General features: G+C 40.1%; 1 protein-coding gene across 11 annotated transcripts in view; it reads right to left on the minus strand.

Annotated features, from left to right (window-relative positions):
* The window catches only part of NEBL (nebulette), a 460558-nt gene that overhangs the window by 91521 nt on the left and 341603 nt on the right, over positions 1-27434 (minus strand). For 10 of the 11 annotated variants that reach the window (XM_027776732.1, XM_027776713.1, XM_006141613.3 and 7 more), the window contains exons 5-8: positions 26165-26275; positions 13785-13886; positions 11928-12029; positions 1376-1489 (exon numbers count right to left, since the gene is read on the minus strand). The exons of the other annotated variant lie outside the window; for it this stretch is intronic. In XM_027776732.1, coding sequence (XP_027632533.1) covers positions 1376-1489; positions 11928-12029; positions 13785-13886; positions 26165-26275 — 429 coding nt within the window. The remainder of the gene's footprint in view (positions 1-1375; positions 1490-11927; positions 12030-13784; positions 13887-26164; positions 26276-27434) is intronic. 11 annotated transcript variants of the gene reach the window in all.

The following is a 27434-nucleotide window of genomic DNA, read 5'->3' on the forward strand; positions in this document are numbered from 1 at the left end:
CAAACATACTGAACACTTAGTACATGCCAGACACTTTTCTAAGCACTTTACATGTACTAAGTTTTAATGCCTTTAATTATCCTAGCAGATAGCCATTTTAAGTATCCCCATAATATGGATGAAGAAACTGAAGCATGGAAAGATAAAGGCATAATAAGAAGTGATGGCGGGCTGGCAGGTGGCGTGGTTGTTAAGGTGCTGGACTCCCACATGGCTGACTATGGTTTGAGTCCCGGATCTGGAGGCCTGCTTTTTCACTTTCCCTTTCTCTCACTCTTTGTGTCTCTCTCTGGTCAAATTTAATAATAATAATAATAAAAAATTTAAACAAAAAGAAGTGATAGAACAAGATTCAAATCAAGACAACCTGATTCTAAACTCTGAACCACTATGCTCTAGGTCCTTTAAGTACATTTCATTTCTATTTCCTGTGTATTTATATATACACCAAAAAAGAAAAAATGATCAAATAAGAAAAATTATTCTTTATTTCCAGTGAAGTCTGTCTCTAACTCTCTCTCTCTCTCTCTCTCTCTCCCCCCCCTTCTCTCTCAGGTGTGTACACAGGCTTTATCATGAATAAAGGAAAAAATGTTTTTAAAAGAAGGAAACTCTAAGTCATTAAAGTACAATTTCTGAGCATGTCTTTATGGTAAACCACCGTGTGCAGTTACAGTGGCCTCCCCTCTTATCTGCGGCTTTGCGTTCCACGGTTTCAGGTTTCCGTTCTCCAATGTCCCTCGCATTGGGTAAACAGGTGAGTATAGCATAAGACATTTAGAGAAAAAGAACCATTCATATAACTTACAGTGTGTTGTTACAACTGTCCTATTTTATTATTAGATGTTGTTAATCTGTGCCTAATTTAGAAATAAATTTTCATTATAGGTATGCACTTTAAAAAATTTAAAATCATGGTATATATGTATAGGGCTTGGTATTACCCACAGTTTCAGGAATCTACCAGGGGTCTTGAAACCCTCATTGATAAGGGAGGTTCTACTGCAATACTTTACAATAAGCCCAATGTTGTGGGCATAATTAGGTGAGTTAACTATGACCCTAACCACTGCTTTGTAATAATACGCTTTTTTTCTGCAAAATTCTGTAATCTATTTTTATTCTCAATCAAAAATTAAATTTGTAATATTATTCCTACATATTAACTGATCAGTAACCATGACCTGTAATAGTACAATAATACAGTTTTCTCAAAAATGAATTTTTTAAGAAAAATACGCTTCAGTGTTTTCAAATACAAATTATTTGAAAATCACACGATCTTGATTAAATATCAGTAATTATGACACAGTCAATTTCAAGAAAACAAGAATCAAAAGATACTGAAAATAATTTTCTATCGATGACAACTTACATTACTCGCCAGGGTAGCAGCAAGTTGATTTTGTCTAAAAGAAGCACTTTCAAGAGGATTGTAATGATGCTTCTTATCCTTCATTTCATTATCAAATTTTTCTCTGTATTTAATCTGTCATGAAAGAAAATACAGAATAAATTAAACAGCATGATTATCTTTAAGTTTAAAACTAATACATTTTATTTTGAAACAGATCAAGTAAAAGCTACCTTAAGAATGAATGGTAGCAAAGTTTAAGTCTGATATCCATCCCCCTCTATAAAGCTTAATTAGGCATAAAAGTTGGAAGGAAAAAAAAGCTCTACTTGAACATTGATCATGAATGCAATTAGGCATGAACTCAAATCCTATTAACTAGAATTATGCACTGAAATATCAAGATTTTTAAATGTCAGTTTCCATTTCTGCAGTCCTATAATCTACGATCAATTAGAAATTGAGACCACAAATGTCTTAAGGTCGCCCTCATTTAGAAAATGAGTTCTAGGCCCCAGAATTCGAATACAGATTTTCCTAAGGGAATTATCCCAAATAAAAGAGCATGGTTTTTACTTTTTTCCATAAATCTCTATATTTCATTGATTAAAAAATTCATTTATAGGAAGTATATTTTCTCAAATGTCCTGGGTCTATTTAATGTCATTAAAAAAAATTTTAATCCCACGATTTATTCAGCAGAGAAACTATCAGCAATATTCACTCTAATTAGAATATAGATACAAGTTTCCTACAAAAACAAAACAAAACAAAACAAAAAAACTAGCTACTCACATATCACACCCTCTTTGATCCGCTAGCCAGGAAAGGATCCATAGAATTCAAAAGCAAAAGGAAATCATTTGGTTCTTAGAGTATCTCTCCAGCATTACCATTCTTAGAATATTCTGTTTTCTTCCAATGGTCTCATTATGCACCTTTATGTATCTAAAGCTCTATCTTGCAGAAACTGTTATTAAAAATAAATTATGAGCCAGCAGTTGGTGTGGAAGTTAAGAAGCAGGATCCCACATGGCCAACTCTGTGGTTCGAGTCCTGGACCCAGTGGCTTGAAAATCAACACGGGCAAGTGCATGCATGCCCAAAATCCCAAGAAGATAATGGAGGAGAAGGGATTGTGCATGGCCATCCACCCTGGGGATGATTTCTCACTTTCTCTTGTTCTTGCTCTCTCTATCTCTTGCTTGCAAGCACACACACCTTATAGCAAAAACTCGAAAAAAGATAAAGCACTTTGGAGATGGCTCATGTAATCCAGCTATATAGAGTGATAGTCTTTGTCAGAGGTAAGTATCTTGTACCACTAGAGGGAGCTGGTGAACATCTCAGGGGAAATACATCTGGTATTTCAAACATCAGGATTGTTTATGGGAGACATATCCTGCTCGGTTCCATTTTATAAAAACAGCTTTCCAATACTTACATTGTCTTATAAATTCATTCTAAATAATTGGCAAGGCCTCTCTAAAACAAACAAACAAAAAACACTCTGATTTTTTTTTTTTGAAGGGGGTATCATTGTAGGTCTTGAAATGAAGAACAATGTAACAAGTGGAATACATGGCGATTTCCCTCCATACTTTATGCAGCAGTTAGCACAAGAGCAGTGTCCTGGCCTGGTCCTCCCTGAACACAATCCCATGCCCTTTTCACCCTTCCACACTCCCCCAGGATGACACTCATCACTGTCCGGTGATATTTTGTCCCCTGGGTTTTACTGTGCATCCACAACGATGGTCAGCCCTGACTGACTCCAGCTTTTTTATTTTTTTATTTTTTTTAGGATTTTGCCACTGAGCACATACACTTGCCAGAGAGACAGAGAAGGAAAGTGAAAAATCACCCCCCACGGAGGACAGCCATGCAGCAATCTCTTCTCCTCCATCTTCCTCCTGGAATTTCTGGCATGCACACACACACATGCCCAGCATGATTTCCAAGATGTCAGGTCCGGGACTCAAACCATGGTCAGCCATGTGGGAGTCCAGCACCTTAAGCACCATGCCACCTGCTGGCCCTGATTCCAGCTTTAATGATACTCCTGATTGAGCCAGAATCACCAACACCCTCCACTTACTGAGTCAAACATTCTCCTTCCTAGCCACAGTACAGTGACTCTTCTCCCTTGGTAGTTGTTTACATCCAATCAACTGATCTAGCTCTGCAACGCTGACTTGTAAGTTTGCTTTCGGTTATTTGTATTCTCCTTACATCCAATCAACTGATCTAGCTCTGCAACACTGACTTGTAAGTTTGCTTTCGGTTATTTATATTCTCCATGAGTATCTTATGAGTATCTTACCATAGAGTGTATTAGCCAAATGGAAAACTAGGTTATTCGATCTTTGCACACAGAGCCTGTTGGATGGCTTTTGTGTACCCTGGAGTTCCCTTCACAATTACACTGGGAGCAAAGGCAATTCAATGAAAATGACAAATTCTTATCTGTTATTAAATCTGGCATTTGCTCTTCCAAGTAAATGTATATTTCTGGGGGAAAAAAATAGTCAATCTGTCATTCCTGTACTTATACTGGATGTAATAACAAGCACAGAATTGTGAAATTTATCTTATTGGAAGCTTCGATACTCTGAATGATTAGATTCAAAAGATGCCTAAAGAACAAAAACACAAGAGTTTCCCTCATTTATTAACCACAAAGTAAAACAACCGCATTAAATGTAAAATACACTGACCAGACTCTGAAACTCAACTGTTTACTTCATTCCTTCCCTAAGGTTTGCACATACATGAACTAAGAAAATAACTAAATGATCTTAGTGGGTCGCATCTCTCACCTTCTGACTGACTCATGTGCTTGACCACACAGATACACTCTACATTTTATCCTGTTTGTATTTCTTAATTACCAGAAGACTCATGCACTTACCAGGGATAGAGGCAGAGAGAGAGAGAGTGAGAGAAGGAGAAAGCACCCCCCAATGGAATGTGTTCACATTACAATCTCTTCTCCTTTCATTTCTCCGTCCTTTCAGGATCTAGGGCACAATGAACTTGTACTTGGCATGTTCATCTGGCCTATGGGGCCAAGATTCAAACTGAGGTCGGTCATGTGGGATCTGACTCCCTTAAACCACAGGCTACAGGGCCAGCCCTACTGTATTTTCAATTTACAGCCCACCCCGCTGAATGTCCACCTCCTCGTACCCACTCACATCTCCAGAGAGATCGGGGAGTGCTTTCCTTTGACTATAACTGGCTACCTAATTGTAGGATAAAACATACCCTTTCTGGTTTTAACACCATTGGAGGAAAAGAGAAATAGGTTTTAAAACACAACGTCCTCATACCTAGATCAGTTATTCTGGAAACAAATCAAGTTACTTTGTCCATTTGACTGGCTTTATTTACATTGTGAACATCATACCTAGTGGTCCTGTTACCTAGCACTTGTCTTTGTTTGTTTGTTTTTGTTTTTGTTTTTTTACACACAAGATAGGGATATGGAACTGAACTTCTTTAAAATCTTTCTAAAGAATATTAACAGACTGGGGTTAGATGGTATTACAGAGGTAAAACATGATGTTCTGTGAAGGTGACACACATAGAAAGGTATCCAGAGACCTCCCTGAGTATGCCAGGCATGCACATGACCATGATCTGGGGCTGGCTGACTTGGGGGTGGATTCAGAATTGAGGTCCTGTTGAGGGTGCTGGCTCTTTGTATTTCTCTGTCTTTCTTACAGAAGAAATAAATAAACTTTTTATAAAATGAATTTTTTTATAGAGAGGTTTTTGTGATTGGGCACATGCGCTCACTGGAGAGACAGAGAGACAGAAAGCAAGAAATCACCCCGTGGGGGGATGGCCACGCCATAATCCCTTCTCCTCTAGTTTCCTCTCAGGATTTTGGCCATGCACATACACACGCCCTGTGTGAGTTTTAAGCCGCTGGGTCCAGGATTCAAACTGCAGTCAATGATATGGGAGTCCAGCAACGTAACCATTACACCATCTGCTGGTCCCATAAAATGAATTTTAACAGACTTAGCAGGACTTTCAGAGGTTCACACTTGCAGAAAATATCATGGCTGCAAGTTACAATGATATGTGACTTAAACTAGCTCTCAAACTGTGTTTGGACAGAGCAGCATCTGCATGGTGCAAAGCTGACTTCCAATTCCAGTGTGGAAGCTGTCGCCACGAGGGGTCCAGGCTTCACCATGACAGACCTTTGGCTGAGACTTACAAAGAGCCCGCCATATTGAAACCACTGGTTTCCTCTCCTGGGTTTTTACAGCCTCCAGGTATTCACTCAACAACAATGATAGGCCCTACCTGATTTCCACTTGAATACAACTCCTGACTCTGCCCAAGTCACCAGCACCCTCCAGGGAGTCGTGCGTTCTCACTACTGCCATGGTAAGCTGGTGGGTACTGGGCTGGACCATGACACAACCAAGACTCAAACTCACCAAGAGCCAGCAAGAGCAGAAAAAAAGCAGTCCCTGAAAAAAAAAAGGTTTCTCATTGCAGCCACATAAACAAATGTTAGGAATGAAATGGAAAATGTGAGAAGCATACCTTTACGATGACTGGAAGTGGTAAGAAAGTAAATAACCTCCAACTACCTATAGGCACTGCTTCCCTCCAATTCTGGATGAAATTAAACTAAAAGCTGTCTAGGAATGTAGGAAAAACACATCTTTATGTAGAACTTATCATAGAATAATTTTTTAAAAATAATTAGTTTAATTTTATTTATTTATTACTATTATTTTTTCACTTTGATCAGAGAGATATAAAGAAGAGAAAGAGAAGGAAAGTGAGAAAGCAAGCTATTAGGTCCAGGACTTGAACCACAGTTAGTCATGTGAGAGTCCAGAACCTCAACCATCGCACCACTTGCTGGCCCGAAAGATATGTTTTTTAAGTCTGAATGTTATATAAAAGAATATATCTGTCCTTACTTTTCTTTAAAAAAATAACATCTTACTGACTTTGCACCAAATGTTAATGATCCAGAGAAAATTTGTTTCATCAGCCTAGATATGTGTGTGTGTGTGTGTGTGTGTGTGTGTGTGTGTGTGTATATATATATATATATATATATATCGACAGCTAATCTGTGTTACTCTATTATGGTGGAGCAAAGGCATGGAAGCATTTTCTCTGCCAGGCCTGGCATGTGATAAGTAAAGTAGATAGTTAAAATATACACAGACACATATATATATGACTGCTACAAATTGTGTCAAGCACTAGGAAAAAAAAAAAAAAGATGAGAGAATTAAAAGGAGAACAGATACACCATTCAAATTGGAATGACAGGGACGTGACATTTAAGCTGATACTGGAGTGTGAGGGGGGTGGAGAAGAGAGTGTTTGCCAGGAAGGGAGAATGGGAGACTCTCCAAACCAATTAATACCCCTTACGATTTAAAGACAATATTTATTACTAAATTTTAATGGCCATCCATAACATAATGTTTAGATTTAAAACCCATTCTTATGATACAATAAATATAATTTTAGAACAAATACGAATTCTTATGACTATACAGGCTTTCCTCGATGTCGTGAATCTATCACATGAAAAACAATAAATTAAGATGATACATGAAGATGTTAAGGCCTTAACCACTCTCAGAATGATTTCAGTCGGTGACTTCAATAGTAACTGCACCGATATTTGAGATATATACATATATAGTGATCTCTCTATCTTGCCAAATGAGGCCTTACTTTGATTTTTTTACTGACTTTATTAATGACTTGAGCATAATTTACATAGCTTCCACATTTTAAAATGTTTACAGCTAGGGCAACAAAGCTACTAAGGCTGTCCAAGTTAATACAAAAAGGGCTGAAATGTGTTTCCAAGACCCGTTCCAGGTAAAATCCCACAGAACTCAATCTGCAGGTAAAATGGGAGCCTCCTGACCACAGGCTCTTTTCTGTCTTTTCATCAGGCACCACGACCCCTGCCTCATCACTGCCGTCTCTCCCTCAGTCCTCTGGTACCATCTTCTGCTTCTCCCTGCAACCTGGTCTAGTTCCCTGCTACTCAGCTCCTAAATCATTTCCCTTCTGTGCATGCATGCATCTTTGCCATTAGCTTAGGAGCAAGAGAACAGAGGATCTTCAAAGCTGTCAATGAAAATAACTACACGTTCTGCCCCCATTTCTAGTTGCTATACCCGAAAATACAAATGGAATATAATGAGTCCATTCCAGAACTGCTATTCATTCATTTGTCCAGTTTTCCCATTTTCTCATGAGTTTATATGCCGTATGATCATTAAAAATACCACAAATTAAAGATGACACATAAATGCCACTTGTATATTACGATAAGCTGAAGTATATGATGATCAGTCAGTTGCTAAATGATTTGAGCTTATAAAATAATAATAATAAAATCTGTCTAAAAACCCAAGGGGGTACCAAATGGTGGCATTTTGATAGATTATATTTGAAATGTGAAAATAAAATCCCAAATACCAAAATTTCTTTCTAAGCATTCTCAATTCTAATTGCGACAGAGTAAGCATAAGACTAGCATCTAAGAGCCAGGATTCCTGTCCCTGCTCCATTCTGTACACAAATTCATCTCAAAATGTAGACAGCAGGGTCAGCCAGTGGCATGGTGGTTACAGCGGATGGATCTCACATGGTCAATTGAACGGTTCAAGTCCTAGGTCCAACGACTTGAAAAACATGCCAGGCACATGTGCATGCATGCCCAAAATTCCAAGAGAAGAATAGAGGAGAAGGGATCGCTTCTCCTCTATCCAAGGTGATGGCATGGCCATAAAATTGGGGGATGATTCTCTCTCTCTCTCTCTGTCTCTCTGTCTCTCTGTCTCTTTAGCCAGCACATGAGCCCGACAACAAAATTTTGGTGTTTTTAAAAGACTTTTTGCCATAGGATATGGTATGTGTGCTCACCAGAGAACGATCAAAACCTTAAAAAAAGAAAAAGTGCCTATGAAACTGCAAAACACTTTATAAGAGGCCCAGTTCCATTCTGGGGGCTCTCATTTCTACCTCTGTCTTTTTCACCCCCACTGCCAGCCAGTCTTTGCATGTGGGTCGTCACACTCACAGCTGAGCCGGGCCTGCCTCCCGGGGGCCAGCCTGTGTGTCACTAGGGTTTCCTTCACAACCCTGCCTTGATGGAAATGTCAGTGATGCCTCACGTCCTTCCCAAAGCCTAGGCTACTAGAGAGAAGGCATTTAAAAGGACAATAACTAGGTCTGGGACCAGCAGTTAGCGTAATGGCTATGACGCTGGACTCCTACGTAGTCGACCATGGTTCGCGTCCCGGACCCGGTAGCTTAAAACTCACGCCGGGCACATGTGCGTGCGTGCCCAGGATCCCGAGAGGAGAACGGAGAAGGGATTGCAGCCTGGCCATCCCCCCTGGGGGGTGATTTCTCGCTTTCTGTCTCTCTGTCTCTGTCTGTCTGGCAAGCGCACGCGCCCTATAGCGAAAACCTCTCAAAAAAAAAAAAGGGCAATAATTAGGTCTGATGTTTCCTTTTTTAAATTCAACTCTAAAAAATGTTCCCCACTGTTACATTCCAAAGTAACTTTTTCTCTTTGCCATTTCTTCTTTTTCTTTTTCTAACTTGCCAAAGGCTTTACACAGAGAGACGGAGAGAAAGGGAAAGCAAGCAAGCACGCCCCTCATGAGGCATGGTCAGGGTGTGATCCCTTCTCCTCCGTCCCCCCCTCCTTTGGGGATTTTGGGCACACTGGCATATGTACCCCACTGTTTATCAAGCTGCCAGGTTAGGACTCCACCTGCTTAGTCAATCAGATGGAACCCAGCCACCTTAGCCACCGCAGCACCAGCCGGCCCACCACTTCCTGTATAGAGCACATTATTCCAGGAAGGGGCTGGGGAAGCTATTACTTAGGAGGTATAGAGCTTCACTTTTACAGACAGGACAGCGTTGTGGGGCTGGACGGTAGTGATGGGCGTCACACAGTATGGCAAATGTATCCAACACCACTGAGCCACACACTGAAAAACGGTTGAGGGCCAGCTTGGCGGCCAGGGGTTAAGCACTGTGCACAGAAAGCTGGATCCCACAGGGCCAAATGCAGTCTTAGTCCCAGCTCTGGAGGTTTGAAAAACATGCCTGCCACATGTGAGTGCATGCCCAGAATCCTGATGGGTCGGAGAAATGGAGAAGGGATCTGGCGTAACCACACCTTGTTGGGAAGTTGCTCTCTCTGGCAAGCAGAAGTGTCTTCTGGCAATAAAAGTAAATACAAATAAATCATTAAAATATGTGTTTATTTAATTCCATTTGCTATCATTATTATTTTTTTTAATTTGACCAGAGAGAGAGACAGAGAAAGAGGGAAAGGGAATGTGAGAAAGCAAGCCTCCTGGTCTGGCACTTGAACCAGTCAGCCATGTGGGAATCCAACGCCTTTAGCCACCACGCCACCTGCCAGCAAATGGCAAAGATGGCAAATTTTATGTCACACATATTTTACAACAATAAAAAGCTGAAGAGGCGGCCCCATGCCCTGGTGGTTGCAGCAGCCAGTTCCCACAAAACCAACCTCAAGGTTCAAGTTTCAGACCCAGAAGCTTGAAAAACACACCAGGTGTGTGTGTGTGCATGCTCCAAATCCTGAAGGCAGGGAGAGACGGAGAAGGGATTGTAGCGTGACTATTCCCCAAGGGGGATGTTTTCTCTTCTCTCTCTCTCTCTCTGGCAAGCACATGTGCCCTCAAAAAAAAAAAGTATATATACACATACATAAGGGGGACTTCAAAAAGTTTGTAGAACTAAAGTATGAGTTTATTTTGATGCAAAAAATTTGAAATCTATGTAAGCCTATTATGTTTTTCATAATATGCATTTTCCATGAACTTTTTGAATGCCCCATGTGTGGGTGGTGTGTGTGTGTACATAAACACATACACACAAGAAGATTTCTAACAGCTTGTGGGAAAATATAACCGAAGTATGAGTTTATTTTGGCATGAAAAAATTCTGAAATTCACGCATAGTTTTTTGTTTGTCTTAGATTTTTGCTATAGGGTGCATACACTCTCCTGAGTGAAACGGAGAGAGGGAAAGTGAGAAACCACCCCTGAGAGGGAATGGCCACACCACAATCCCTTCTCCTCCATTCTCCTTTTGGGATTTTGGGTATGTACCATGCCTAGTGTGATTTTCAATCTGCCAGGTCCGGGATTCAAACTGTGGTCAGCCATGTGGAAATTGAGTGCCTTAACCACCAAGCCACCTGCTGGCCCCCACATGGTTTTTTCAGAATACTGCATTTTCCATGAACTCCTTGAAGACTCCTCGTATGCTCGGTACTCCTACTCTGCTAAGCGGGGGCCCATGGTCAAAATCAATACAAACAGAATCACTCGTCAGTGAGCAGCATCTAAATGCCGACATTCCAGCTGATGTTCGCGGTCCATACCCCACTGCACAGAGCCCCTGCTGCCAGACATCTGTCCTCATATCCCATTGCGCAGAGTCCCTGCTGTCAGACATCTGTCTTCTGACACCACACCACCAACTCTACTCTATCCTACTGATTATTTTATCTTTTGCTATACCAATCCCAAACTGATTTAATTTCAGTGATTTTCTATTTTCTCATGGTAATTCATAACTTCCCTTCACTGAACTTCACTTTCATAATTTCAAAACTATCCTTAGGGCCAGCAGACAGCATACTGGTTAAGGTGCTGGACTCCCACATGGCCAACCACGGTTCAAGTCCAGGACCTGGTAGCTTAAAACTCATGCTGGTCATGTGTGCATGCATGCCCAAAATCCTGAGAGAAGGGACTGCAACATGGCCATTTCCCCTGAGCAGTAATTTCTCACTTTCTAGAGATAAATCAGTCTCTCAGTCAAGCACATTTGCCCTATAGCAAAAATCTTTCTTTAAAACAAAAAAAAAAGAAAAACTATTTCAATCATTCCCTTTCCACACAGACTTTAAGATTATTGTATGCATCTTTTAAAAAAAATAAATAAATAACTCTGTTGGATTCTAGTTTAAATTATATGTTTATACAATAATACTTGAAGACTAAAATGTTTACCTATTGAGACTTCAGCCAAAAACACAAGTCTAGACTCTTTAAGATTTTATATTCCTCAATACATTTTCAAAGTTTTCTCCATTTTTATTATTCCCTTTTAATTTTGTGATTTACCTAAAAATCTAGAAAATGTATATTTTTTATTGCTAACTTTAAAATTGTGTGTGTGTATGTATAAGTAGAATGATTTGGTATGACTACAGCAGACCTCAGGAAATCCTGGGAAATCTGACAACATGGCCAAAGTCATTGAAAATGGTTAGAATTTGAGCCTGGAGAAAAGAAAACTTTGTTCTCTGCTTAATATTAGACTTAATTTTTTTTTCCTTTACTGAAATTTATAATTATTGCAATCCTATCTGAAATGGTTTCAGAAACATTATCTCTGTTTATTCCCATAATTAAAGATATTATCTAAAATGAAATATTTTCCTGTGCTGCTAGAAATGAAATCTCTGAATAAAGTCATTGTGGAGTCATCACTGGAGTCTTACTTGACTAGAAAGTTTAGAAGCTTCCACAGCATGTTCAAAATCAGGTCTTCCAATCACAGCAGGCTCTTTATGCATTATTCCTTGCCCTTTCTTGTATTCTGCCTAAAATGAATAAATAAGATAATGTTAAATATTCCTACTTTCCAAGAACAATTACATTGACTTTAGCTAAAATAAAATATATCCCCAGTCAATTAAAAACTATTCCTTACAACACATCACATACTCAAACACCGACTGCTGAAGTGGGAGTTAATTTTATAGTATGATTATTTAAATAAAACTCTTTTTAATAAAATAATTGCTCATTTTGAATCTAAGTGTCCAGTCATCATCTATGTATTTATACATAAGTGCTGAAAAAAGAAATTGTGTGAGTGTGTGTGTGTGTGTGTGTGTGTGTGTGTGTGTATCAGGGGAAATTTCTGAATAGTTGAGACCTTGAGTTTTTCATATGGATCGTTTTTAGGGTTTTATTTAATGTCGGGAATGAGACTGACCATGTTTGATTAACATGGAGTTGAATTTAGTAATTTCTTCTTTTTTTTTTTTTTTTTTAGGTTTTTGCATAGGGCACGTGTGTTCACCAGAGACAGACAGAAAGGCAGAGAAAGGGAAAGTGAGAAATCATTCCCTAGTGAGGATGGCCACACCACAATCCATTTTCCACCAGGAATTTGGTCTGGGACTCAAACCATGGGTTGGCCATGTGGGTCTTAACCACCGCACCACCTGCCCACCCCTCTTTTTTTTTTTTAAGGTCCAGTCTTACTCTGTTGCAATCCTCCTCCTTCAGCATCCCAGCTGGGACTACACACAAAAACATGCCCAGCTCTTTTTGTAGCAGAGTCTCACAGTGGTGCCCAGGCCAGCCTCGAGTTCACACTTCTCCTGCTTCAGCCTCCTGAGTCTCTGGGATTACAGATGCACACCATCATATCCAGCCTTTAGGTTGGACTGGGAATTGAACCTGGGCCTCCCATGTGGTCCCAGCCTGCAGCAGTACCACTACAGCTGGGCCAGTAATTGCTGTTTCTAAGGTGAGTTTAACCAATGTTATTTCAATGTTCGATTCAGGTTAAATCATCATTCTTAACCAGGGTCTCGGTATGTTGAAGTAATATGATACTAACTATGGAAGGTATCTTAGAGAAGAAGCAGCCATGCCACATAGGAAAAGCACAAAGGTAAATGTTGGTGAAGAAGAATCATCCTCACAACTAACAGCAACAGGATAAAAATAAGACCAAGTGAGGTTCTTCGGAAAAGGGTGAGTTGAGAGATTATATGAGACCAGATGACTGGCAGCCTTGACTTTCAGACTGAGACATCTAAACTGGTCTAACACCTGAATAGCACTTATTTCTGTAAAAGAACGTAACACTAGCCACTGTCAAGTTTGAGCAGCTTCTACACATACCCAAATAATTTACATAATTAAATAGATTGAAAAATCGAGATGTCATTAATTCAGACTGATTAATTATACTAATTAAATTAAGAATCAAACTACCAATGCCATGCTTTATCTCCCACAAAAATAAGAAATCATTTCTGCTTAAGATGAAGAAAAAGGACTTGCTCCATGGGGCAGCCATGATGCACTGCTCAAGAGAAGCAGAATCCCACATGGCAGCCATGGTTCAAATCCCATCCTGGTCAGCTTGAAATAGCACACACATGGGAGTGCCTGAGATCTCAAAGGCTAGAGAACTAGACGAAGGGAGTCTTGGCATGACCGGACCTTATGAAGGGCTCTCCCCTCTCCTTCCTCTCTCTCTCTCATGTACACACACATTCTTATCATGAATAAAGAAAAACACTTTTAAAAATAAAAGATTAAGAAAGACAAATTACGTTGCTGATGATCTTGGAGATCTGAGTTGCCATCCTGATATCTGGTCTGTCGAGCTCTGCAGTATACATATGGGTATCCTGTGCATCTTTTCTATAAGAAATCTGATCAAAGAGATTAAAAATGAAAAGTAAATGAGTCATTTCAGAGGTACCTGCTTTCACATCCAGAATATTATTTATCCTTACCCTAAGAGCTTAGACAACCATAAGATGTTTTTAATGATTCTTAAGCACAATATCTCTTTTACCATTCCTATGTCTCCCTAACATTAATATACTTGAGCTGAATGTATCCTACCCAAGAACTGTAAGAGGGAGAACAAAGCCAATCTTAAAGGATTTTATATACAAGAGTCTTCAAAAAGTTCAAGGAAGGGCCAGCAGGTGGCATAGTGGTTGAGGAATCACATGAAGCCAACCACAGTTCGAGTCCCAGAGCTGGTGGCTTAAATATCACACTGGGCATGTGTGCCCAAGCTCCTAAGAAGAGAATGGAGGAGAAGGGATTACAACACAGCCATCACCCCTAGGGAATGCTTTCTCACTTTCCTTCTCTCTGTCTCTCTTTAGCCAATACCCTATGGCAAAAACCTAACAACAATAAAAGACTTGTCATGAGCTGAAGCAGTGTTTGCCAGATGTGGTTCTAGCTGGTGCTACCTCCAGAGGCCTGCTGACTTGTCTATTAGAATGTATTCCATCAAACTGATAATGCAAACTGTGCAGTAATGATCATTTAAAAAACCTACCTTCATTTTTTTCAAAGCATAGAAAGAACACAAGGATGTACCACCAGACACCTACAAAATGCACAATTACCTACATTTTGTGTGAAACCATAGTTCTAATGTCACTTGCAAACTTTCTGCAGTAATATCATCTAGAGGGGACCAGCAGGTGGCATGGTGGTTAAGGCACCGGACACTCCCACATGGCTGACCATGGTTCAAGTCCCGGACCTGGCAGCTTGCTTTCTCACTTTACCGCTCTCTCTCTCTCTCTCCTGGGTGGGTGTGTCTCTCTCTGGTCAAAAAAAAAAAAAAAAAAAAAAAAAAAAAGAAAAAAAAAGAATGAATAAATAAAAATAAATAATTCTTTAAAAAATTACTACAGCTAAACATTTAAAAGGAAAAAAAATCATCTAGAAATTAGTTATTAAAAACTTAAGTTCTGAAGCCCACCCACACACAACCCTCTGTTATAGAATCTTAGTAAATGGGCTCCAAGAATTTGAAGGAATTCTCCAGTTGACTGCAATGAACCCATATTCTAGATAATACTGATGGACTTTGTTATTATCCTTTCAACCTTGCAGGCTTAAAAAAGCATTCATACTTTCTTACTTTTTTCAAAAATTATGTGAGGTATCAGAGATGATAAGGCATTCATATTTTAAAAGGCTCGCTATGCATTTTTTATTTCAATGAAGCATTCGCATCCATTCTATTTACTCTCTTATGACCTCACATTTGCCTAACCACAAGACTATATTTAATAAATAGATACATATATTTATAAATATATACATTTATAATCATGAATGCGTTTGACAAATGGATACAGCTTAAGCACAGTTAATATAATTTCAGCAAGAACATTTGTTTCCTTCAGTATTTATATTTTCATAGGCTTTATCTGAATAAGTAACATCAGGAAAGTTTTGGGCATAGAAGTTGTAAAAGAAACATGAAAATAAGCTGAAAACCGAGTTATTTAGTTTGGGCAAAATTTAAATCTTTAGGGGTTTTAAACCAGGGCAGTTTCATTGGCTTTGAAAAGGCGCGCGCTTATGTACAAATGATGGCAAATCTGCCTGGGCCTACGCTGAGTTAAACGCAAGCTGTGTAAACAAAAACCAGCTCTCAGGTGAAAACAAACCCAAATTATTACCCGCCTCCAAGACTAACTGTTTCTAAGTTACTGCCTTCATATGAAAACCACAGGGGGGGAATGTCTTTTTGTTTAGCAAAGAATAAGGGTAAAAAATGAAAACCCTTACTTTTTTGCAAAGAACTGCAACCTTTTGGAGATCTCAGCTTTACATGGGTTCCCTAATTATATGCTGTTCAGCCTAATGACTGCGTGAAGAGAGGTGAGCCTCAGGAAGGCTGCAGGAGCAGGGCTTTGAATAGGGCCCCCTCATCCATGTAAATTGCAAATTAGAGGCCGGCATATGTGACTCAAAACAAATATTAAGATTGACATGAGCTGCGAATTTAAACTAGAGGATATGGAGCCATGCGGGAGAGGCCTGGTCACTAGTCGGATCTTCTAGAATAGCACTCCATGGGAATATGCCATGGAAAAAGCTTGTGTCGAAGGGTATTTAAAAATACAGGCACCTGACTTCACTGTCTGCAAGGACATCTGAACACCTGTGGTATGGCAGCGCGGTTTCCTGTGGGGACTGACAGCCATACACCTACCTAAGCCACTGCTAGGGTTTAAGGAAGCACGCCTGCCATCCAGCTGTCAGCAGGGCATATTCGCTCCTTTCTGCAGTTTGTCAGAATCCAGGAAGAATCGAAATGTTCCAAGGCAGAAGACAGACTTGAAAGTCAAGGCACTGTGTGTATGTGAGTTTCTGTTTCCTGAAAGCTAGCCACACTGTAACAGTGGATCAGTCTCTAGGCTTCGAACAATCTTCTCATGACAACATGGTGTTCTACATAACGATGTTCTTGCATTAGGGAAGAGAAAAGAAGAAATTCCTGAAAATTTGCAACCCAGGATGGGTACAAGTTTGAGGATCAGAGATTGACTTGTATATCATTTTCTTGAATGTTTTGTTCTCTACTCTGTCCTGAAAGCATGGCAAAGAATAGAACAGGAGGAAGAAAAAGGAAGGAAAAAAAGAGGAAGAAGAAAGGAGGAAAGGAAAAGAAGAAAATAATATTAATAATGGTCTCCAGGGGGCAGCAGGTAACATAGTGGTTAGGGCACCTGGTCTCCGCGTGGCTGAGTGATTCAAATCCCAGACTTGATGGCTTGAATTCATGCTGTGTGCATGTGCATGTGTGCCCAAAATCCCAGGAGGAGAATGGAAGAGAAGGGATTGTGGCGTGGGCATCCCTCCAGGGAGTAATTTCTCACTTTCCCTTTCTCTGTCTCTATCCAACAAGCTCACATGCCCTACTGCAAATACCTTAAAAAAATATTTTTAGAGAGAGAGTTTTGCTATGGGGTGTGTGCACTTGCCAGAAAGACAGAGAGAGACAGAGAAAGACAGAAAGTGAGAGATCACCCCCGGGGGGGATGGCCATGTTGCAATCCCTTCTCCATTCTCCTCTCAGGGCCTTAGGCATGTATACACACACGTCCAGAGTTTTAAGTTGTCGGGTCCGAGACTCAAACCATGGTTGACTATACGGGAGTCCAGTGACAACCATTATGCTATCTGTGGTCCCACCTTAATTTTTTTTTAATTAAAAAAACTGGTCTTTATATTAGACTATTATATACCATACTAAGGACTTCATAGTCACTGCCTCATTTGCACTTTTCTTTAATGTATAACTACATGGATTTTTTTCAAAAGACCACAATATCCATAAGACTAGGACCAGCAGCTGGTGTAATGGCTATGTCACTGGACTCCCATGTAGTGGGCTGCAGTTCGAGTCCTGGACCCAGTGGCTTGAGCACACACTGGGCACGTGTGCTTACATGCCCAAAATCCCAAGAGGAGAATGGAGAAGAAGGGATTGCAGCGTGGCCGTACCCCCAGGGGGGTGATTTCTCACCTTCTGTCTCTCTCTGTCTGTCTCTGTCTTTCTTGCAAGCATAAGTGCCCTATAACAAAAAAAAAAAAACCTCTCCAAAAATAAAACAAATTCATAAGACCATGTTTATTACTTTTAAAAAATGTATTTATTTATTGAATTCCATTTGTTATTATTATTATTTTTTTAATTTGACCAGAGAGAGAGAAAGGGAAAGTGAGAAAGCAAGTCACCAGGTTTAAGACTTGAACTGCAGTTGGCAATGTGGGAATCCAGTGCCTTTAACCACGGTGCCACCTGCCGGCTCCCCATGTTTATTACTTTTATACAGTATTTCAAATATTTTCTTGGGGCTAGTAGGTGGCATAGTGGTTGTGGCGCTGGACTCAGAGGTGGCCAACCACGGTTTGCATCTCAGACCTGGTGGCTTGAAGCTCACGCCAGGCACATGTGTGCGTGCATGCCCAAAATCCCAAGAGGAGAATGGTGGGGAAGGGATAGCAGCATGGCCACCCCCCTGTGGGGGGATTTCTCACTTTCTCTCTGTCCCTCTCTGTGTCTCTGGCAACTGCACACACACACTCTATAGCAAAAAATCTCTCTTAAAATAAAGAAGTTAAAAATTAATAAGTATATTTTCTGAATTTTTGCAATTTATTCTCGGTAGTTAAAACTGAATCATTTTAGTCAATTCTACAAAGGAAACAACAGGAATTTGAACCTTGTACTAATCCTATCAAATGATTTAGAGAAAAATGATATCACAACAATATTTTAGTTATTGCCTAAAGGAAGACAGTATATTCCTCCGTTTCTTTAAATCGTTCATTGTATCTTTCAATGAAGATGTGTCATCTTCTTCTATAGTCCTTCAGGACACTGTAAGAATTATCATATCATTATTATTTTTGTTTATTCATCTTATATCCAAGAGGATCTGCTTTATCTTTTTTACTGTATATAATCATATGTAAGGACTCTTTAAAAAGTTTATAGAAAGTGAATATTATGAAAACACTATGCATGGATTTTTTTTGAGAGATTTCTGCTATATAATCATATGTAAGGACTCTTTAAAAAGTTTATAGAAAGTGAATATTATGAAAACACTATGCATGGATTTTTTTTTTTAGGAGATTTCTATATTAGGGTATGTGTGGTTTCCCTAAAAAGTTTATAGAATGAAGATGTGTCATCTTCTTCTATAGTCCTTCAGGACACTGTAAGAATTATCATATCATTATTATTTTTGTTTATTCATCTTATATCCAAGAGGATCTGCTTTATCTTTTTTACTGTATATAATCATATGTAAGGACTCTTTAAAAAGTTTATAGAAAGTGAATATTATGAAAACACTATGCATGGATTTTTTTTTTTGAGAGATTTCTGCTATAGGGCATGTGTACTTAGCCAGAGAGACAGAGACAGATAGACAGAAAGTAAGGAATCACCCTCCCCCCCACCAGGGGTGATGGCCATGCCACAATCTCTTCTCCTCCATTCTCCTCTTGGGATTTTAGGCATGCATGCACATGCGCCTGGCATCAGTTTAAAGCCACCAGGTCCGGGACTCAAACAGCAGTCGGCCATGTGGGAGTCCAGCAACATACCCATTATGCCATCTGCTGGTCCCACTATGCAGAGGTTTTAAACTTTTTTTGCACCAAAATAAACCTGTACTTTAATTTCATTTTCCCACAAATTTCTGAAGTTCCCTCATATGATCTTATTTGCAAATAGTAATTCTGCTTTCTGACATAGGAACATCTATAATTATTGCTTTAAATGCTTGATCTCATGCTCATCTTTTTTGTCACTGAATTTGTTTCTTTGCCTTTTCCGCTTACCTCAGTCCCTTTCCTAGATTATCCCTTTGTTGTAGACATGTGTTATTTGGACTTTCTGTGGTTTTGTTTTCTCTGCCTAGCATTCTTTTTTATTATTATTATTATTTTTTTAATTTGGCAACTGATCCCTGTTCACTCTGTATGATTTGGAGGGACTGTCACATGCAGCCTACCTCCTGTGGACTAGAGTGGCCATGTGACTGAGGCTGTATGATCAGAAACTATGTCCACTTGGAAACGAACATTAATAAAAGGGCAGACACATTAGCTAAGCAGATCCAGGTCATTTGAAGGAACGAAGATGGAGGGAAAAAGAACTGTTCTCCTGTTCTCTGGAATCAGCTGCTATAGAAATGGTTTAGGTTGGAAACACCAGCTGCCATCCTGAGTCCATACAAACAAGTGCCTGGGTGAAAGCAACATCATATAGAAGCAGGCAGAGATAAGAGACAGAAGACAGGAAGAGTCCTCACGGCACTGCGAAGCCCCTAGAGCCAGTTAACAATGATGTAAACCAGTAAATTCTCCCTTTTCATTTGCACTAACCTGAGATGGATCCCTGTCCCTGAATCTGGAGAGGTCTTAAGATGGATCCCTGCCATTCAATCTAGAAAGTTCTTGAATAGATGGATCCCTGTCCTCAAATCTGGAGAGGTCTGAAGATGAATCTTTGTCCCCAGTCTAGCTGAAATCCAGAGAGTCCTTGAGATTCATCCCTGTCACTAAATCTACAGAATTCCATTCCTCACGTTTTTCTGCATGTTAAATCTGCTCTTTATTGCCTCCAATAAAGATCTGAATTCCATCAAAAATCTGTCTTTGAATTTCTTTCTCTCACCACATTCACTTTTGTCCTCAAGTTGTGTTTTCATATCATCTTGTTATCTTTTATCCCAGTTTGTTCTCTTCTCGTAATCTTCTGTTTCAGAAGAGCCGTGTCTCCCACATCCTCATTCACGCAGAAGGCCCAGTGTGTCAGGCACGCTTCTCAATACTTCAAGTGCACTCGCTGATTAAATCCTGGCCCCTCCCCTGTGGGACGGGTTGGTCTGTATGCACTGTGCTCCATCTACGCCCCTCCCAGGCACCAGGATCCCCATTATTTCATGTCCCTGGGCAATAACAGGGACTCATATGAGATTCTGAGAGTGGAAGTGAAATGGATGCCTCTATCTTCCTGGTACACCATGTAGTCAAAGGATTCAGTGACTTTTCAGTGAACTTCTTATATTTATACAAAGGTGACTTGAGACTCTTTGGAAGATGAGTTAATTAAAGAGAAAATTAAAACCTCTATCAACTGTCCTTAAAGGCCAAGTCATGCACTCGGAGATGAGAAGACTAAGAGCTGAGAGCCAGTCGGTGGTGTGATAGTTAAGGCAGCTGGATCCCACGTGTCCGACCAAGCAATTTTGAGTGCTGGACCTGGTGGCTGAAAAACACACAGGGTGCATGTGTCTGCATGCCCAAAATACAACAGGAGAAATAGAAGGAATTTCTCTCCCCATTAACTGCACACACCCTCTAGCAAAAAAAAAAAAAAAAAAGATTGAGAGTTGACAAATGGCAGCCTTAAAAGAAGCCACAGACAGACAGACACCTGCAAGGATAAAGCGCAGATGAGGAAAAAGAACTTAAAGAAAACAAATCCACCAGCCCAGAACCATTGCCTTGGCTACCCTGGTGAAGGTGAAGGTGGGTTTCAGTGAGAGGAAACTAGGCAGGATACAGAACCGCTCAAGTCTGTGGAACAGAAGCCAAGTCGTGCGACCTGAACGTAGCTACAGCCTTAAACCACTGGCTCCGTTTTCTCCAGAAACCTTTGTCATCATCATACACTGTTCACATTAGAAAAGCCCTCTAGGTGTTGTCCAGTAGGCAAGTAGACCAGAAAGTCTATCTTTTTATTTTTTCTTAAATTTTTGCCATAGGGTGCATATGCTCTCCAGAGAGACCAGAAGAGGAAAAGTGGAAAATCTCCCCAGGGGATGGCCATGCTGAAATCCCTTCTCCATTCTCTTCTCAGGATTTTAGGCACATGCACACACATACCCGGCCTGATTTTCAAGTCACCAAGTCTGGGTCTTGAACTACAATTGACTATGTGGGAGTCCAATGCCTTAACCACCCCGCCACCTGATGGTCCCCAGAAATTCTATTTTTAGTCATCCCTTTTCTTCTGTCTGGGCAAGCCAAATGTAAAAAACTACTAAATTATTAAACTGTAAATATTATTTTCCAATAAGAAAATATAAAGTTTTTAAATATAAGTAAGCATAGAATCTGATACTATCCAGAAGACAGAGAAGTTTTCAATCTTCTAAAAAACGGAGTAAAATATAGAGTTACATCTAGGACTGTTTATCATTATTGTTCTTGTCATTATAAATCATTTCATAGTTGGTCAAAACTTTCTTATTTATGATTTATCACCACTGAAACGCTTGTGAAAAAGACAAAATAGGCATTACTGACCATTCTGTCTCAAAAATGAGCATAACTCTAATCTAGCTACTTTTCATAACAAATCCTAAAGTACTTTCACTGTGAGTTATACTGGGAAGTCGCGTAGTGCTATGGATATTTTCCAGTGTCATTTTGCTGACTTGTCTTGAAGCTCTTTTACTTTCTGATCAAGTAGAAATTTTGTTTACTAATCAGTTTTCATTAATTTCAAGAGAGTACATGTATCATTCCTGAAAAGAACACCATCTCTTGTTTCTCACACAGCACTTCTTCCTAGTACATACTGCACTGATTGCCAATATGGTGTTTTCGAAAAGTTGGCCACTCCAGTATGTCTGCATAGACCACATGACCCTTAAAACTTAAAATGGCAGTTTACAATTTGTTTGACTTACCTCAGAACTGTTGGACTCCATGTCTCTGCTAAGATTGATGAGAACTAATAACGTAACTAGGGTTTTCATTATAAACCCATCTTTAGGGGAAAGGAAGGGGATACAATATCTCCAGTTTCTCTAATTACATTAGAAAAATTTGGCAGAGGTCTGTCCCTTAAGATACAAAAGGATTTACATTGGCTGTTTTTAATCATTTTTTTATTAAAGTATCAACAAGAGAGGTTCAAGAACATTTAAAATATGCCCCTCTGACCTAAATGCTTCTTAATATATATTTTATATTGATTTGGCCCTTTCTAAAATCGAACCTCTTCTAATTATTTTGAATCAACTATGATATCACCCTCAACTCTCAAACTACCCTTTAAAATCTAAAGAAGAATCAAAAAGGCCTACTATTTTATTAATTGATTCTTCTATAAAGCCCTTTATATATCATCTCATTTAACACTGTGTCCTGATTTGACAGATGGGCAAAAATGGAATTTGGAGATATTAAGTAAGTTGTCCAAGGCTAGTCAGACAACACATGGTGAAGCCAACACTGTATCCCTGGACCGACTCCAAATTCATTTTCAAGTATGTACTATAGTGGGGGATATGCTGAGAAATAACTTGGTTTTTGTTTGAGGGGCTTTAAGTTGGAGTTTTGCAAAAGACTACTGCCCTTGGCCCTCTCGGTTATGCAGAGGTGAGAATTCAGCGGGATGGTCATAAAGAATCCCTTCCCCATACTCTTTGGCTTATTCACGTTGCTGAAAGTATACAGGAGAGAAAGATTCCACAAGTAAAACCATTTCCTCTGGCCCACTGACGGTCATTCTAATAAAAGGCTTAAGCAAACGGAGGCAGAAATGAAAAGATCGGAACTCCAATTGCCCAATCTCTTGGTTCTCTCAGATATTAGAAAGTTAACATGATTTTGGAGAAAACACAAAAGATGGTAAGCAAATGACTTTCACTGTTTTAACTGTTTAAATAAATCAGAGTCATGTGTGATGACTTTTTTCTTTTTTGGAGAGGCGTGTGCGCTCGCCAGACAGAGAGACAGAGAGATAGAAAGCGAGAAATCCCTCCCCAGGGGGGATGGCCACGCCACAATCCCTTCTCCTCCATTCTCCTCTCAGGATCTCGGGCATGCATGCACACGGGCCCAGCGTGAGTTTAAGCCACCGGGTCCGGGACTCAAACTGCGGGCGACTACATGGGAGTCCAGCGAGGAGTTTTGCAAAAGACTACTGCCCTTGGCCCTCTCGGTTATGCAGAGGTGAGAATTCAGCGGGATGGTCATAAAGAATCCCTTCCCCATACTCTTTGGCTTATTCACGTTGCTGAAAGTATACAGGAGAGAAAGATTCCACAAGTAAAACCATTTCCTCTGGCCCACTGACGGTCATTCTAATAAAAGGCTTAAGCAAACGGAGGCAGAAATGAAAAGATCGGAACTCCAATTGCCCAATCTCTTGGTTCTCTCAGATATTAGAAAGTTAACATGATTTTGGAGAAAACACAAAAGATGGTAAGCAAATGACTTTCACTGTTTTAACTGTTTAAATAAATCAGAGTCATGTGTGATGACTTTTTTCTTTTTTGGAGAGGCGTGTGCGCTCGCCAGACAGAGAGACAGAGAGATAGAAAGCGAGAAATCCCTCCCCAGGGGGGATGGCCACGCCACAATCCCTTCTCCTCCATTCTCCTCTCAGGATCTCGGGCATGCATGCACACGGGCCCAGCGTGAGTTTAAGCCACCGGGTCCGGGACTCAAACTGCGGGCGACTACATGGGAGTCCAGCGACATAGCCACTACGATAACTGCTGGTCCCCTGATGACATATTTGTTATTTTAAATTAGATTAAGTCATCTATAGCATCGTGCAAAAGTGGCATTCCATGTCATGAAATAGCAATTCTACTGGTAAATTCTCTGCAATGAGTTTCACTGGGTTAAAGTTTTGTGGGAGACAGGGTTTTTGTCTTTTCCAGAGATTCTCTAGTTCTATTCGCTGAACCAAGCAATATACTAGCGTTTCTGTGGCTTTTAAGACCTATGTTTAAATTTCATATTGTAGGGACAATGAATATATTATTCTAAGTGGCTTGACTCTAGAGGGATATCAACTACTTCACAGGTAGAATACAAATATCATTCTCACTTTAAGTCTGAGTAAATAGTCTTAAACACTTTCTAAATCCTATTATATGTACAAACTTTGCATGTAAAGGTTGAGCCAGTCGGCAGAGGAGTATAAGTAAACATATCCTTCTCCCATAAGTACACAGTATTGAATGGAGGAGAAAAGGGCTTTATACTCTATTCCCTCAATCCCTCAATCAAAGACCTTTTACAAGAAAAGGCAAAGTTAAAATAATAAGCCCCGTTCTATGATAAGGAACTTCCGTATTTGAATTTCATTGAATTATTGAGTTAAAAAGGGCCTCCTGGGGACCCATGTAACACCAGCCCCTACCCAGACCACCAGCCCACCTCTAACCTGTGGCCTTTTGCTTGAATTCAGTCTCTTCAGCATCAAAACGGTGGCAACTCAGAGTGTCTGTTATGCTTTCCTACAATGCATCTGAATTCTAATAATAACCTATTTTTCTCCCTATTCTTCAAACTTTATTTAAATGCTTGACTAATCTCCAGTGACCTTGAAGAGGGAGGCAGGCAGGAGATAGCAGAAATAGCAGACTTGGGAGTTTGGTTCCAAAGTCTCATTTTCCTCCTCTACAAAATGGCCAGTACTGCAGGATTTTTGTGAGAATTGGAAATGATCAAAGTCTTGGCACAGTCCCGGGTGCATGGCTGTGCTCAGTGAGAGGTAGTGATTATGATTATTATAGCCATTCTGTAAGCAAACAGTGCTTATAAAACATCCCCTTAAAATAGCCCTGCTAATAATTACAGGCACTTAGCTTCTTCATCTCCTATCCATCTTAAAACCGTCTTAGCAAAGGCTTTGCTATTGGCCCATGCATTTGGGTTAAAATGTAAAACCTCAATGGGTTTTTACTTAGACATTGACCTATTGCCATTTGATATCAAATAACTGTTGCCTTCCTGCAGAGACACTGCACAGCTGGGCTCAGGGGACAGTCTACAAAGCACCGTGTAGTCAGAGAACCAGGTGCTGGGGCAGTCTCTGGGCGAGATGGCAAAGAGGCATTAGGCACTTTCCCACAAAGAGGGTTTGTTGACCCAGCTAGGACAGACACTCCATCTGATTCTAACTCGTTAAGAACCTGGCAAATAGTTTATACATTCCATGTAGAGATGGGAAAATCCATGATGAAAAGACAAATAAACTCCCCTACCATTTTAGAAAGAAATTCTTCTTAGCCACCAGGGTAGGGGTGGAAATTGAGCAAATACATGAAAGCTTTGATGTAGCTGGTAACTTACAACTAAAGGAACTCGTTTTCTACAGGCTCACTTCCTCCCCCTTGGCTTCTGCGCCTAAGTCAGCCATGAAGCATCTGCTGCTTTCATATTACCCATGGGTTTTACGTTTGACAACTGCTCCCCGCAAGCACTCTAAATGAAACAGTAGAGGGAAATCTGGCTAGTGTTTGACAATCTGGCCCTTGCATGGGCCACTGATTTCTGATGTCTTTCTTCTAGTTCTTCTGTGATTCTAGACTAGATCCCCAAGCTTCAGCATCCAGTCAAAGAAGTTCTAGAAATACTAATAGCCCAATAAGTCCAATAGATCCATATTCATCTGGCACAAGGTAAAATTTCCAATGCCTGATAATTTAGAGCATTCAACAAGGCTTAGTTCCTGTCAACAGAGCAATTCAGATGTACCTCTGACCGATGAGAAACAGAAAAGTCCATCTGGAACAGGAGTGTTGTAATATTTGAATTGCAACAAAACTATCATGAGTCCTGATGTGGGTCACCATCAATTTTCTAGAAAGTCATGAAGAAAGAGTTTCCTTACATTACTCTGGTATTTATTGACCTCCATGGCATGCTTGACCTCCGGTGGCTCCATCATATGGGCATAGTCTGAGAATCCTTTGGCAGCATCATGTTTCTGCTTGTAGGCAACCTGAGAAACACAAATAATCGTCAGTTCCATTTAGAGAGGCAGGAAATTCTTACCTATTAAAGATTATTGCTTGGGTACAATTTTAGGTATTTGACTACCACCAATAGTTACATTTGCCTAAACTCTGTAACAAGACAATACCCATGTTTTATTCTTAGTGCTTCATTAAGACTCCTGACTCAAACTCTTTGTGATTCACTTCAAAATGTCCTTGACCCACACCTAAGAGCTCTCAGGGTTCCAAATGTTCAAGTTTTAAATCTGTATAAAATAACTGACTGGGGGGGGAGGGGGAACAATGGTAGGATATTTAAAAGTAAATTGTTAACTTTTAAATGAATAGGCTTGTTTGTTTACATAACTGTAATAGAATATAAACTTAATTACATGCCCAAACCTTAACAAGAAAATATAACATGCAGGTGACATTCTCAGGCATGTCTAGCCTTGTCCTCCAGAGCTCAAATGAACGTCGTATCAATACCATCATTACCATCACGTAAAATATGCTCCATAGTGGGAAAAACAAAGGCTTGAGAAGGATACCTTAGAAACAGGTATAACCAAACTCAACACTAAAGTTAGAAATTTTAAAAGATCCAGAAGACAGCAACCAAGTCATCTCTTTATCCAGCTGATACTATTATCCTATTTATTTACTTCCCCATTTTTCATTAAGGAATTCCTGCATGATTAGTTACGGTCTGTCTTCCTGTACTAGCACATAACTGTCCAGTTCACTGAATCCTCAGAAACAGAATAGTGCCTGGCACAAAATTAGCAGTAGTGAGTATTTGCTCAGTAAACAAATAAGCGAATGAATGCATTACTGGGTGAATGATGATGACAAGGGTCTCACCATTCCGCAGCACAGCCCATTCCATTTTCAACAGCTTTTTTTTGGGGGGGGGAAGTTTTCACTATAGGGTGCATGCGCTCGCCAGACAGAGAGAGACAGAGAGACAGAAAGCAAGAAATCACCCCCCGGGGGGGTGGTCACGCCACAATCCCTTCTCCTCCCTTCTCCTCTCGGGATCTTGGGCACGCACGCACACACGCCTGGCATGAGTTTTAAGCCACCGGGTCTAGGACGTGAACCGCAGTTGACTACGTGGGAGTCCAGCAACATAGCCATTACGCTAACTGCTGGTTCCCTTCA

The sequence above is a fragment of the Tupaia chinensis genome, unplaced genomic scaffold (assembly GCF_000334495.1).
Source record: "Tupaia chinensis unplaced genomic scaffold, TupChi_1.0 Scaffold000060_1, whole genome shotgun sequence".
NCBI lineage: Eukaryota > Metazoa > Chordata > Mammalia > Scandentia > Tupaiidae > Tupaia > Tupaia belangeri.